The following is a 16,020-nucleotide window of genomic DNA, read 5'->3' on the forward strand; positions in this document are numbered from 1 at the left end:
CGTAGTTTAACGAATAAAGCCAATCATTCAGTGCAATATTAGTGTTAAAGTTGAAAAAACATTTTAATAGATTGTTTTTAATGTAATTATACAATAAAATGTGTGTGTGTATACATACACTACTATAAATCAGCGTATATGGACGTATGTGCCTGTGTGTGATGTTGATGCTCTGTCTTTCTAATTCATAAGTATCTAACCTAAGGAGATAGATTTTCTCGTAATTGATTCATGGTTATACAGTTTTTCATAGACTTGTCAAGAAGAAAAATAAAGCCTAAAGTTCTTTCTGGAGAGTGTGCTCCAGAAACTCTTAAAGTCGGCATGATGTCCCAGCAACTGTTCCTTTTTGTTTTTGTTGTTATTATTTGATTTTTGTTTTTCAAGACAAGATTTTCAGTAGTTCTAACGGTGAGGTACTGGAGCCGCAATGGCTGCTGGGTTGTCAGCTGACCTGGGCTGTTCTTGTTTTTCCCAGACCAGTGTGGTGACATTGGGGTAGTCATATAATCTCTCCTGCCTTTGATATCCACAATGGGAAGATACTTTTTTCTTTCCCTACCCCTCAATGATATAAGTGCTGTTGTCAGTCAAAGTAAATGCAATTCCTTGTGGATTAACCGAAGTCATATTGTTATAGACTAGTCAATAAGAAATTCGAGATATTTCCATTTTGATAATGTTTTTTTCAGTAGATAAAATAAAAATAACCTATGGTATAGCTGAAGATAGTATTGCCAGTCTGCCATTTGTAGGAATATGAGAGGAACCAGTGGGTGATAGTCTCAATATATAGGGTTTTGAGAATTAGTTAAATTGTTAGAGTATAGGATTCAGATCAATTTAAAAATTATAAAATAATAACTGGACCTTTCCCTAATAAAGTATTATCTTATTCCACTTCATTGCCAGCTACTTTTGAGAACAGATTTATCTAATTTAGCCTCTTCTCGAATTACTGGAGAACTTTCAGTGAAGTTTTAAAAACAAATATATAATTGTATTAATAATTGAGATTTTAAAATGTGTGTGTGTAAATCTTGATTTTTGAAATTTAAACAGTGGAAATAAATTTATTCTGTATGCATATCCTTTTATATACAAAATAATTTGTAGAATCAGGATTAGATTAGGCATTTTCAGATTCTTGGAGGAAAATGTGGCTATAAAACTTTATCAAAGGAATGTATAAGCAAGTATGTTGGTTTTCTTATACTGCAAATGACAATATACCAGTGATTTTATAGCAGTTAGCTCATAAGAATGATAATTATGAAAAAATAAAAAATTGTCTTTATGTTTGTCCCATTATTGTATATTAGTAATATTTCTGTGCCTTTTGATTCATTTTGGAGTAAGTAATATGCATTTTATTTTCCAGTACAGCATTGTGACAGAGTTATCTGGACCGAAGAGGGGAGCAAACTCCTTTGGAGTAGATCCTGTAAATGGTGTTGTTAGCTTAATAGGTGACTTGGACTTTGATGCTGGATATCATGTAATTTAAATTTATTTATTTCTCTATTAAGAATGGAATAGAATTAAAAAGTAACTTTGAACTCCTTATGAAAATTTAGAGACATTGTGACATTACAGAAGGGGTAATATTTTGCAAGATTCATTTGCAAGGATTTGTGTAGACATAACCCTTACAATTACCATAGTGTAGGGATAGTACTTTTAACTACCTAAAAGCTTCTCAAGACATTTAAGACAAAATGACCAAAGATAACCCAGTTAAATGACCATTGGAATAACTAAGTGTGAAGGGCAGATTATGTAGTTATTACTGCTATTACTACTATTGCAAAACTGTTCCTATTTTGGAGATGACACCCGATATGCTAATTCATGATGCAGTTGAAAGCTACTGAGTAAGAAAAAGGAAGACTCTAGAACAGAGATTCTCAGCCTTGCTAATGTGTGACCACTTCCTACAGTTCCTCGTGTTGTGGTCACCACAACATGAATTTATACTGTGGTTCCTTCACAGCTGTCATTTTGCTACCGTGATGAATCATGATGTAAATATCTGATATGCAACAGCAGGGCTCGAGACCCACAGGTTGAGAATCGCTGCTCTAGAACAAAACTCAGGAAGTCGCTGATGCTATTCAAGAGGCAGATGACTAGTTGAAGATGACTTCCCCTTTCTCATTTGAAGAAGAGCAAATCTTACCTAAACTCCAGTTTGGAAATGTTGAGTGTTGCAGAATCGTAGAATAGGTAATGACAGATTTTTTTAATTGATTTTTATTGAGCTTACATTTTTCTCTGCTCCCCTTCTTGCCTCTCTCCTCCCCTTCAACTCTCTCCCAAGGTCCCCATGCTCCCAATTTACTCAGGAGATCTTGGGCAATGACAGATTTTACGGGTACTGTATTAGATTAAAGTAAGATGGAAAAGAGTTGAAAGTTAGGAATACTACTTCGACGTGGATGTAACTAGTTCAGATCTGACATTTCTGGTGTTCCCTTGCCTCTCTCCCATCTTTACTTGTACATTCCATACAACACACGCAGATTTCTAGAACTTCTTCCTTCTTTATCCCCACTATACTCTTCGTCAACTAATTTTATGAGATTGCACGTGTGGTCACCCCCACAATCATTGTCTCTCATTCAGCAGGGAAGCTCATATGTTCTAGGCATCTATGGATATTTGTTCAAAGTCTCTTAGGGACCCTTTACTCTGTGAGCAGTGCTTAGTTTGTGTTCTGAGAGTGACACTTGAGGATAAGAATGCATGTTATCTAAGGAGTGGGGGGGGACAGACCCACTAGGAGCACACTCAAGTCTGGTGACATCCTCCGCCCTTCAGAAACCGCAGTCCTTCTTATCTGAAAGAATAGCTTGAGGTCGCGTGTTTAAGGATCAGCCTAAAGCAGCTGGCTCTGTTCATCACTTCATTATATTTTGGGTTTATGGCTAAGTATAGAATTCATTCACGTTTTTGCTTTAATTGCTTCTATATTTAGGGAGTAGCCCAGTGACAAAGACCTCCAAGTTAAATTTTATGGGATATAAAATAAAGCTTTTTGAAATGTATCGTGAGTGCAGTTATGGAATATTTATACTATTGTCGTATAATGGTGTATATTATATATAATATGATTTATAGTTATTCAGAATAGTATTTTCTTCATATATATTTGTATACTATATATGTAATAGATGTACAAAGTACGTAGATATGCCAGTTATTAAAGGATATGTTATAAATTTTCAAGGTCTCTCTTCCAGACTTTTCAGCTATCAGTGACAGCAACAGATTCAGTGGGATTATTTTGTCAAGGGACGATAATTATCAATATTCGAGATGTAAATGATGAGAAGCCTCAATTTGAGTAAGCACATTTATTTCAAAGCATAAGCATAGGGGAATGGTTAAAAAAAAACCCTTTTGTATATATTACAAATGATAATAAATAGTCTGTGATAATGGAGAAAATGATAGCATTTTCTGTTGAAAGCATGTTGGTGTAACCCACGGCTGATACACGCATGGATACAGAGTACATTGTGTATGAGAAAATACCTGAACCAAGTTTAGAAGTGATCAACCTGTAATGTTATGTAATATGATGGAAAGATTCCCAAGACTTTCAAATCCCTTACGATCATTTTTCATAACTACAGTGACCTTAAAGTGTATAAAATATTTAAATATTTTATTTTCATATTCCCAAGTACAATGTAAGGGGACATATTTGTAAATTGTGGGTATGTAACTTTTATATTCTAAAATGTAGCAATTTAATTTAATATTCTACTATAATAGGACAGTAGTCAAAAACTTCCTATACTAGTAAAGAGAAAATGTAATAGTGTTATGGTCTCTTTCCTCCTGCTTCTAAGCTGTGTCTCCACATAACTATAGGGAAGAATTTATTGAGTTCCTCAATTCACCTGGATAGAGTATCTGAGAGACTGAAGCAAAATTAGAGGTTTAATAATTCCTTATATATGAAAATAATCGATCTGAAAGTCTACCTATATCTGTGGTAAAAGTACCGTCATGATTTAAGAATAATATTCTGCTTCTCTCAGCATTTAATAAATATAAATTATTGCCTATATAACATAATTTATTGCTAAGTATATATGAACCATGGCCAAGTTATTTTTAATTTCTAAATATTTTTTTCATATCTGAAGATGCACAGACTATTAAGTAATAGGGAGACAGAAAAGAAAGAGATTTAAAGTGTTCCAGAATATAATTGTTATAGGAGACATTGTATTTATTATGTTTGATATGAGAGAGAAGGGAAATGAGATGTGATCAAGAATGCTGTTTGGGAGCACAGCATCGTACACTCAACTCTCTCGTCTTTGGAGCTCACATGGCACCCAAGTTATCAGTTAGGTATGATGCTTTAAAGATGCAAAATAAAGAGACTGACATTTCAGAAATATTCTGGGGATAATCAGAGACATTGTGTGAAACTCAGAGAGGTAATGAATAATGTTACAGAAATTGACATAGTATCTTGCTCTAAGTTATAGTTTTGGGCAGCCCTTCATCCTAGAGATTACGAGACGAGTGAATGCATCCAGTATATTATGTTCATTTGCCAAGTATTCCATGCGTCCGCTTTCTGGAACAATGGAGATGCATTATTCCACTCTCTTTTTCATTTTCCATCTCCCTTATTCCATGGAGTTCCTGATAATCTGGCCTGATAGCAGGAACTATATAAAAGGAAAATTGTATTTAAAAAAAATCTATGTAGTTTTGCTCCCCAAATAAATTTTCTCAACATTTGAATCATTAGGAACTCTTAAATTCTTGACAAGAGGCAAGGGTTTTATAAATAGAGAAATTTCTTTACTTATAGTCAGTAATTACATTGTAAGAGTTGTTTCTTCACGATTTTATTCTTAGGCCATTTCCTATGGATTCAATTAATGTGACTGAAAAGAAACCCATTGGAGACTTTGTAGCAAGAGTAAAAGCAACAGACCCCGATGAAGACAGCAGTATTACGTATTCTTTTAAAACCCAGCAGGAAATGTTCGCTTTGGATCCACGTAAGTTTTATATAAATACTTCCAGAATACATTAGCTAAACATGCGCCTAGCTCTACAGTCCCTTCGAGCTTGGGCTGCTAAAATTACTCTTCTAAAACTAAACATGGAATAGAAAGCATAGCAGAAACATGTGGCATTTATACTTATGACTTCCCTATCTGTTAAAAGACAGTCTCATGAAATAAAGAGTAACCTGAAACTTTGCGTCTATTGTGAACATTGCCCTTCCGAAATAGCGTGAATGCATCAGTGGAACACATAACTATCTCTTTGGTAATTGTAAAAATTGGCACTTTTACCAGGTAATTTAACGTTAAATATTTGATTATGGATCGATTTGTGTCTATGTGGACAGCATAGTTGCTCTGAAATATTGTTCTTGCGGAGTTTCATTACACATGGTATTATCAAATATGGTAATTGAACAACAAAACAGAAGCAACAAGAAAATGTTGTGGAAACTGACTGTGTAGTTTCAGATAGCTGCAGTTGCTTTTTAATTCTAGAACCTGAAATCAGGAAAGGAAAGTGGGCATAGGGTGAAAAAATGCAAGGTACATTAGAACACGAACAGATAAGAGGGATTCCATCAACGAGTCTTGGCCTGTGAGAGTTCTTCTTGCTTCTGACTTTGATGGTGTTGGGGTCCTACAGAAGCTGGGTCTTTTCGACACCTAATCTAGAAGTCAATGGAAGCTGAGAGCTGTTCCAGGTGTGGTCAGTCTGAGGCTGTGTATAGCTGTGAATATGGTAACACAAAATTATAAACCTAGTTAAAACATGGGATTTGTGTGTGTGTGTGTGTGTTTCCATTTTTGTATAACTCTGCTGCCTGATTCTTGAGCATGGGCTTTGTAGAGTATAGTGTGTTGCAACAACGTGCAAATGTTGGAAAGGCTGAGCGGAAGATAAGGTGGCTACAGATTCAGTGGTAGCCAGTTCATCTCAGGGGCAAAATAGTAGAACAGCCGAAATTTACATAGGAATCTAAATTACAGCAAACTGAAAGACTGCCGCGGCTTTTCCAGCCTCCCTGTTGACCAAGCATCTCCCCGTGGACCACCAACATGAGGAGCACACGAGAATAGACTCATCAGGTTGGCACATCACAAAGCCTTAGTTCTCATCAGCTATTATTTGAGATTTGTTTGAACCCATAGTTTTTGATTTGTTCACAAATCTTCAAATTCAGGTATTAGTGGAAGGATGGAAGAAGAGGTTCGTAGAGTCCCAAAGGCTTGTGAACGTGCTGAAGGTCCTTCCAGAGAAAAAGAAGCAAGTCTTAGAGGGAAATAGGGGGTGGCACCAGCGATGAACAGTCACCACTTTTCAGCAAACTTTCCTTAGTCTGACCCTTGAGCTCATCCTCCTTCCACCTTTGTGTCTAAAACAATGGCTGAGCTTATTAGCAGAAGCAATGAATGATTGGGAAGAGCTCTCACACTCACTACAGAAATATGTTATTATAATCAATATCAAATGTGACTTCCTGCATTTGGTATTTAGAATAGAAATGATACTTTCTATGATGATTTAGAAATTTAGAGGAAATATAGTGAAATAATTTTAATAAGAATTATTTTAAAAATGCTATTTTAGCTATATAAAGATGCTTTGCTTTTGTTTATGCTGCAGACTATTACAAAACTGTGTAAAGACGCTTTACTTTTGTTTATGCTGCGTTTGTTTTCTTTTTTTCTGTTTTTTCGAGACAGAATTTCTCTGTAGCTTTGGAGGCTGTCCTAGAACTAGCTCTTGTAGACCAGGTTGGACTTGAACTCACAAAGGCCAGTCTGCCTCTGCCTCCGGAGTGCTGGGATTAAAGGCGTGCACCACCATTGCCCAGCTGCACCTTTGTTTTCTTGTGTAAGGATATGCTGCATTTGTTTTACCTTGCTGCCTAAGGCACCTGATTGGTCTAATAAAAAGCTGAATGGTCAACAAGTAGGCAGAGAGAGAAATATGTTGGGTTGGCTGGCAGAAAGAATAAGTAGGAGGAGAAATCTAGGCTCAGGAAGAAGAAAAGAAGGAGGACTAAAGAGAGGGACATGCCCAGGGCAGGAAAACAGGCAGCTACCAGATAGCAGGACACAACAGTGAATTTAAGATACACAGAAAAAAAAAGAAAGATTAAAAACCCCAAGGCAAAAGGTAGATAAAGAGAAAGAGATTAAACTAAAAGAGCTAGCCAGAAATGAGCCTAAACTAGGCTGAGAATTCATAACTAATAAGAAATCTCTGTGTCATGACTTGGGAGCTTTTTTGTGACCTTAAAAGAAGAAAGCTTTCCATGTTTGCAATGGATATATACCTGGCAAATATCACCTTTCTTATAAATGAGAATTGTATTTTCATATAAATTTAAATATCATCAGTATAAATTGGCATAGGAATAAATAATTGTGCTTAAAAGTTTTTTCCTTTCTTAGTCACAGGTATAATCACTGTTCTTCAGTCTTTGAATCTTGACAACCCAAGGAGCTCCAGAAACTATGTTTTAGAAATAGAGGCCAGGGATGATGGCAACAACACCAGCTCGTACGTGTTCACAGTTTTTGTGAAGGACGTCGATGATCCTATCTCCTGTGATCCGTATTTTTCAACAGGTGCAGGTATATTCCAAGTCTGTTTCATTTCAAAGATTCAGAAACGCTGTCCTATGAGAAGTACGGTGGAAACATAGCTGAGTTGACTTGGTGATTTGATTTAGTGTGAAGGGCGCTAAGGAGTTAACCCATGACTTTATGTATGTAGTGGTATGCTCCATCACTGAGCTATGGCTGCCCTTCTCAGGGTTTTGAAACAAAGGCTCACTTCATGACTCAGGCTAGACTTGAATTTGTGATGCTACTGTGTCACTGTGTGCTACTGTGTTCCTGTATGCTACTGCATCTGTGTGTTCTTGCGTCACTGTGTGTTACTGCATCCCTGTGTCCTTGCATGCTACTGTGTCCCTGTGTGCTAATATGTCACTCTCTAACTGTGTGCTACTAAGTTTGAAAAACTTTATTAACAATAATCCTTGAAGAAAGAGGCTATACCTTGAAAACAAGGAGAGCTAGATATATGGGAGTGTTTGAAGAGAGAAAGGAGGTTATTTTTTAAAAAACAAAATAAAAAGCCAGAAAAAGTTGAGATAAAAGAAGAGTAAAAAAAAATAAAAACAAAATAACACCTGTGTAGTTCAAATTCCAGTTATAGCTATTAGTTTACATGGTACACAGAGAAGAATAGTAGAAATAGTTTTCCAAATGAATCTATAACATATGGGTCAATACGTTCTTCACAAGTTGTCAAATGTATAAAAATCTAAAGAGGGAGATATGATTCATATGTCTGGGGAGATAGTGCAATCTGTAAGTGAGTTTTGCAAGAGTAAGGATCTGCATTAAATCCCCTAGAAGCCATGGAAAAACAAACAAACAAACAAACACTCAGCTGGTGTTATGGGCTTGCAATGTTATTGCTGCCGAGTCAGCCATAGGTGGGTTTCTGAAGTAGCTTGGCCAATCAGCCCAGGCAATTGGCACAAACTTAGACAGAGAATGAATGGCAACCAAGGACTACTGAGAACAGGAGAAATAGTCTTTCCCTAGGACAAAGCACACAGGTTGGTTCCTCCATACTATGTAGTTATCACTGAAAACATATACATATAAGTAACATTGCATAGACTGTGAAGATTGTACGTATATTTAGGAACACACACACACACACACACACACGGGCACACATGTATATACACATACTAGGAAATAATAAAAAAGAGGCCGTAAATTTGATCGAGAACAAGTGGGTAGGGACATATGGTGTAGTTGAAAGGAGGGAAGGGAAGAAGGAAAATGATGTTATTAGATTAAATGATGTTCTTTAAAAATCTCAATTTTAAAAAATATAGTTAAAGAATAAAGCAAATCTTCCATGGATCCTGGTGCAGACTAGCTTTCTGTTCAAGTGTTCATGAAGATATTATCTCTTGGATGACTATGAAACGATTTGATGTTCTTGGTAATTTCATTTTATTGTCTCCACGTTATAGTAAATCCTTAAAAGATGAGCATGGATCTCAAGGTCATTATGACCTGATTTCCACCATAGACTTGGCTGAACTGCTGAGGCACACTTGAGATCTGGAAGACTTTGTCCCATCGCATCAGTGGATCCTTGTAACTGAGACAGATTATGAAAAACTCACTTTGAATTAAACAAAGAGTAAAATTTCGTGAATTTACCCCCAAAGACATTAATACAGTTTTCATCCTGCTGATTTGACCTCCTGTATAATCAATTCTCTTACTGCTTCTACTTGTTTCGAGGTCATAGGTCTCCAGAGTGAATCACTACATCAGAACATCTGTCCACATACATCCAGTGTAGACCAAAGATTCAAAACGAACTGGTCCTAGTTTACCCCAAAGTTGTTCTGTTCATATCCCTAGAAATATCAAAAAACATGAGGATGCTGTGGGACTACCAAAATAGATTATAAACAACAGCCCCAGAACCTAAGAGAATGTTCAGTGGTTAAGAGCACTTGCTGATCTTGCAGAGAGCCTGGGTTTTGTCCCTTGAACCGACATGGTGGCTTATAACCACCTGGAACTTCCATTTTAGAGGATCTGACCCTTCTGGCATTCTCGGGTTCAGGCATACATGTAGTGCATCCATCTATATTCAGGTGCTTACACAGAAACCTAAAATAAAAATAAATAAATAAATCTTTGAAAAATCCACCAGACTTGGTGTTAGACTGATGTGTGTAGTAAGTAAGAATCCTCAAGTAGAGAATGCTATAACATATTTGAATATGTTATAAGACTTTGCATATAGTTAGCCTTAAGCAACACAGACTAACTCAGTTAATTCTTGCTGGATCTATTGAATGTCAGCAATTATATCTTTTCTGCTTGTCTCTGCATTCTTCTCTCTCCATGTGTTTCCTTTTTGCTCCTTCTTTTTATGTTTATGCATATGGTGTGACTATGTGCATGCATGCATACATGTATCTATCATATGTTTTTAAAATATGGATCAGTTTTTCACCATATGAAGACACTAACAACATTTACATACTCTTGTGTGCTAGTTTGGTTTTTTGGTGGGGTGAGATCCAATCACACATTAGAACCAAGATAAAGGGCAGAGTGTGCAGATAGTAGGATTTGTTGAGATGTGAGAGACTTGTACATGCTATCCATAATTTTGAAAGCTACATTAAGGTTTAAAGTGTACTTTGTCTATGTTGTACATATAAGAATAGCACTGCAGCATAAATTAAAACACATTTTTTCTTTACTTCACTATCATCATCTAATTTTATGCATTAGTGGGGAAAAATAAAAACTTCAATACTCCAGCATATGTGAATGGAGGTGGAAGTATTCCTGTTAGCATTAATATTTCAGACACTGAGAAGGTATGTCTCATTCACCACCTCAACCAAATATTTAAATTTAAAAGTGAATATCTGAATTATGTTGATTCTTTTAAATATCCAAATTTAAAAGCAGATGTCTGGGTTGGGTGTTCTCAGGTGAGAGTTCTGATAGTCAGGAAGTTGAGGCAGGAGGGTTGCCTGGACTCAGGCATTGGAGCCCAGCTTGGCAAGCTTAGCGAGGCTTCCTGTCCTTTTACGTAAATAGGGTGGGAAAGTGTCTGAGTGCTTCAGTGCTGTGTCTGAAAGCTTGAAGACCTGGTGCTATTTCCCTATTGCATACGTAAGATTTGGGTGTGACAATGCCCATCCACGAACCCATTATTGGGAAGATGAAGTGCAACCCCAGGGGCTCACTGGCCAGAGAGCACAGCTGAAGTAGAGCTCCATGGAAGGGAGGTGATTTGTCTCAAAAAAATCAGGTCAAGGAATGATTGGATAACACAGGAACCTCCATCTCTGGCCTTATACGTGTTCGTGTGGGCAATTGTACTAGTAAACATGCAATCGTCCCTACCCTAAGACATAAATAAAGTTAAAGAAAAAGATTACTATTGATGTTCGCGTGAATAAATATTTGTAGTGTTTTCTAGAGAAACTATCCTGAAAGGAATTACTCACTAGAGACTTTTTACCCAGCTTGATGACTTAGAGTGGCCACATGGAGTAAAACAAGACAGAGGCAGGGGCTGTTTAATTACTCTTGATTACTTGTGTGATTGTGTAGGTATTTCAGTGTCTGTTCCTGAAAACATCCCTCCCTCTGCTTTCATATATGCAATTCTTTCAAGAGATCCAGATCTGGGACAAGAAGTTGAAGTAAGTTCTTAATTGTCTTCTATGTTTTTCCCAAAATGGGAAAAGCAAAACGCATTGCTTAATTTTCAATGAGCAAAAATGGTTTCCTCAGGCTTTAATTAAACTAGGCTTTGTATTTTGTGATGATTACTGAAGTGAGACGGGGAATTTTTTTTTTTTTTTGGTTTTTCGAGACAGGGTTTCTCTGTGGCTTTGGAGCCTGTCCTGGAACTAGCTCTTGTATACCAGGCTGGTCTCGAACTCACAGATATCCGCCTGCCTCTGCCTCCCGAGTGCTGGGATTAAAGGCGTGCGCCTCCATCGCCCGGCTGTGAGACGGGGAATTTAAGCTGTAAATATAGCAGCAAAATGAAAATGCTAAGAGAAAATGGAAGTCCATAGACCTAAAATGAGAAAGCACCGTGAGAGTGGGCCATTATTATCACTGATGATGCTTCTACAACTCTAGTTCTCTCCTGCTTTATTTCTTTCCATTTATATTTCTTTCCTAAACTCAGAGCTTTCATAAATGATATTTTAGGTCTTCATATTGTTTTTGGTTTCAGCAATGATTTGTAAATAAGAATTAATGAATAATAGATGATGAAATGGTTACAGTTTAATGGGGGAAGAAAGAAATTTATCATTGTGTTTTCTCAAACATTTTATGGTGTAATGTAGCCCATAACCCAATTATATTTCTAAGAAAAGATTTAGTTTCTTGATAGTGTAACAAATCATTTTAACAGATTGGAATATTCTTCCCTCTTTTTAGTAGCTTAGTCAATGTCTTGATAGACTGGACAAGAGTTTTCTATTTGCTCACGCTGGTAAAACTGACTTATAATCAAACTTGGGAATACTTCTAAAGCTAAAATTTGAGAGGGCAGCTCTCAGGAGACTTTATGGAGTTTCTACTCTGTTTTGATTAAGAACCATTGGTAAGCATGCTCAGATTTATGTATTTTACCTTATCAAGTTTTTAGACTGAGAAAACCACACAGGAAAATATAATTCCTTCTTGTTGGACTCAAAAGCCCCATTTATGAGAGTGTATTGTGTTGGTGGAGGGGAGAATGTAAGAATATGATCTAGTCTTGTGTACTTGAGGCTGTGGGATATCCATTCATGTATGTATGAATGTGTGTATGTGTAAACATGTGTATTGTGTATGTAAACATGCATATTTTCTGTAAATGAAATTAAGACGTTTGAGTTATGAGTCATTAAAATGAGAAAAAACACAAATATGTCGAAGGTAATTATTTTCATCAAATCCAAAACCACAATAATAAGAGAAGAAATAAAAGAATTTTTCCCATAAAAATGTTTAGTGGGTCCTAATCTAAAGTAAACTGACATTAGTTGTTGGTTCAAAAACAGCTAAGAAAAGTACCTCAATGTGTCCATCAACAAATTAACTCAATGTGTCCATCAACATGGTCGTCATGTCTTTTTGAAGCATAAACATTGCATCCCACAGGTTCTTTTTTTTTCTTTTTACCAAAACCAGGATGTAAATTTATTTTGCTTTTGTATAGTTTAGCTTTGCATTCTATAATATTTTTCTAAAGTCTGAGCCTCATTACTGTGTTATAAGTGTTATAATAACAATGGAGAAGACGATGCCATTACTCTTGAAAACAATCTGTTTGTTTAAAGTATTATTTCGTTTTATTTTTTCATGCCTAAAGTCAATACTGGGATGAGACCGAATGTTGTTGTGTGTACTTCTTTAGATACACTTCTTCAATGTACAAGAGGGAATGGGGTTTTATATTGAAAAAAGCTGTCAATGTAACACTAGAAAGTAAACTAATTGTGAAGCCAATGAGAGCTATTTACCAAAAATGCCCTAGATCTTAAGTACAAAACAAAATATGGAAAAAGTATAGCTGAAAACGTGAAGGAATGTTTGTATTGTTTTTGAAGTCTGGATACAAAAGCAAGTTCAGATTTTATTTATGGGTACTGTCTTCACAAAATAAAGCTGAGTAGAGCTTTTGCCAAATAATAGCACCAAAAATGTCAGTTCGAAATTCATGCTTTAACAATAATATATCAGCCATGTTTGTGGTTTTTGTTCCTAGTTTTTAATATTAAATTCTTCAACCAATGCCACTGCCTACTTTGCTTTGGATCCACATAGTGGTGTCATTTCTAAAACTTTAGAACCTCTTTTGGATTATGAAACAGATCCAAAGGTGAGAATGAGCAGGTTTTTTTTTTAAATAACAAATGCCTTTATTTACGCTTTAATCAAAATGTTTGGAATTTACTTAAAATGAAACAAAGCATAAGAAGCCATCCAATTCATCTAGATCAATAGAAATACATTTAAGACCGTGTGGAGAAGCACATTTGATGTATTTGTTACAGGGATCTTGGGATGAGGCGTGAGCGTCAAGGGCTACCATCCAGTACATTTTTTAGGATGGAAAAAGACAGACAGAAGACCAACAGAGAGAAAGTGAAAGCGACGGAAACTGCAGATGCCAGGAAAGTGAATATCAGATGTCGCTAGATGGTCGTAATAGTGCGTACAGGAAACCAACAGCCATAGAGAGAAAGAAGCAAGCAAACTTCCTTAGAGAAGACATGAACTCCCATGAGACCTGGAAGGACCCAGAGCTGTTAGTCTGCCAGGAGTCTCTGGGTCTGACTTCAGTTGGATCCCCGAGCCTTCGCCTTTCAGGAGTCTCTTTTACCTTCTTCACCACCCAGGTCCTGCCCAGCTACATCCCGTCTGGTGGAACACACAACTTTCCCTAATCCTCCTTTACACTGGTGTTTTAATTCTAGCTGCATTCATCTTTAAATTAAATTGAGACTAATTGACATCTATAAGCTTTTCACATTTATTTATTCTTTTACAAAAATTTAAGAATAGATTCTTATACATCTTCACCAGCTCCTCTTTCCTCCAAGCTCTCCCACACCTCCCCTCTCCCCTAGATGTCAACCCTCCCTCCCTGTCGAAAGACAACAACCAAACTTGACAAAACAAGACACAGTAAGATAAGACAAAAGCCATCACCTGTATTTATTTTGCAAAGCTTCTTTTATTTTTTTTTATGTTCTTTGATACACAGTCTGGAGGTCCTAGAACTCATTCTATAGATCAGGTTGGCCTTGAACTCAGAGAGATCTGCCTGCCTCTGCCTGTCTAGTGATGAAATCCAGCGGAAGAGGCCTTAGCAGCTTTCTATACAAATATTTTAAAAGGCCCTTAATTTTATTTTCTTTCCCCAGATTCTCCTCTCTACTCTGCCCCCCTTTCTTTATCCATTTAACTTTCCAAGGAAGGGGAGGTAGGATACAAAGATATAAAGAAGAAAAGGAATATAGTCAAATGAGAATTTAGCGGGGTGACTTTCAGTTTCTGCTTACTGATTTGAAATATTCCAGGAGTAGAGGTTTCAGTAAGGGAGGTTCTCATTTAGTGCACTTTTGAGAAATTTAAATACATATTTAATCTGCATAATGATTACAGAATTAACTTTAATAAATAAAAACTAAAATCAGACTTTTTCAGACTTGTTATCTTGTAAGATTATATTTCACAATTGTTGGCTTTCTAGAAATCATATTTTTAAAAAATTTTACACATTTAAAATTCGTAAAAAAAACTTTGTTATTGGTATTTTCTAAAAGTGTAATATGTTTCATATTTTTTTGAACAATGAGAATTAGCTCACCATTTGATTTTAGTACTGTAAAAATTTGAATTCAGATATGTTGCTATAAAGTAATAAAGTGATATTTAAAATACAACCTAAAATCTATGATAGTTAGAAGGCAGAAATATTGGCGATATATATATATATACATATATATATATGTATATGAGATAATCCTTTCAACAAATGTTAAGGTAATTAGGGATGGAAAAGGTTTGTGTTTCTAGTTTTTTTCATTTAATTCATGAAACATTATTTTTAATGTAAAGGAAGCTGTATGTCTTATGTCCTCCAAAGAGAAAAGAGCTAAAACATTCTCTCGTTTGTTCTTAGCTTTTCCAGTTGGTCATTGCTGTGAGAACCAGGGACAGCGTGTCCCTGGAATCGTGCGTTGGCACCGTCACTATAAACATCCAGAATGTCAATGACGAGAGTCCTGTTCTGATGTAAGCAAGGCTTAATCTAAATATTTAAATGTTCGATTAACCATTGAAACATTTTTATTGCAGAACAAATATCAATGTCCTACTATTTTTTCATTGCAAAATTTCTTATATTGTCAGAGTGCCCTAGATAGCAAACGTCTATGAACTCTATAGCATTGCTTTTCTCTCACGTGCGCTAAACAGAATCAACTCCATTCGTATTTTGTTCTTGAAACCACAGAAAGTGATTATTTTTTTTATGGAATAGAAATCACAATTTCCTGCTCCTTCCTGCTATTTATGATTAATAAGAACAGTAATATAGAAATGAACATTGATAATGGTCATCATATGAGATAATATGGCTACTTGAGATTGGGGAAGTAAATAGCTTTGTCATGAATATCTGTCCATATATATATATATATATATATATATATATATATATGGAAAGCTGTTAATGAAGTGTTTATGGATTTTCCCTTCTGTTATGATTTATAATTTCTCAATCAGGTGAAGGACAAAAGGAAGAGAAGGGATGAAATATTAAGCGGTGTGTAAATACATCCACAATGGCTAATATATACACAGCAAGTTTCAAGTCATTTGAATTTGGGGTTGTACGTTGTCACAAAAGTGTACCTTGTGA

General features: G+C 35.9%; 1 protein-coding gene across 1 annotated transcript in view; it reads left to right on the forward strand.

Annotated features, from left to right (window-relative positions):
- Nucleotides 1-16,020, forward strand: part of LOC142839845 (cadherin-related family member 4-like) — an 85,192-nt gene that overhangs the window by 15,802 nt on the left and 53,370 nt on the right. The window contains exons 5-10 of the mRNA XM_075956214.1: nt 1,382-1,498; nt 3,243-3,346; nt 4,888-5,033; nt 7,464-7,646; nt 11,196-11,287; nt 15,280-15,392. Of these exons, the coding sequence (XP_075812329.1) occupies nt 1,382-1,498; nt 3,243-3,346; nt 4,888-5,033; nt 7,464-7,646; nt 11,196-11,287; nt 15,280-15,392 (755 nt within the window). The remainder of the gene's footprint in view (nt 1-1,381; nt 1,499-3,242; nt 3,347-4,887; nt 5,034-7,463; nt 7,647-11,195; nt 11,288-15,279; nt 15,393-16,020) is intronic.

The sequence above is a fragment of the Microtus pennsylvanicus genome, chromosome 22 (assembly GCF_037038515.1).
Source record: "Microtus pennsylvanicus isolate mMicPen1 chromosome 22, mMicPen1.hap1, whole genome shotgun sequence".
NCBI lineage: Eukaryota > Metazoa > Chordata > Mammalia > Rodentia > Cricetidae > Microtus > Microtus pennsylvanicus.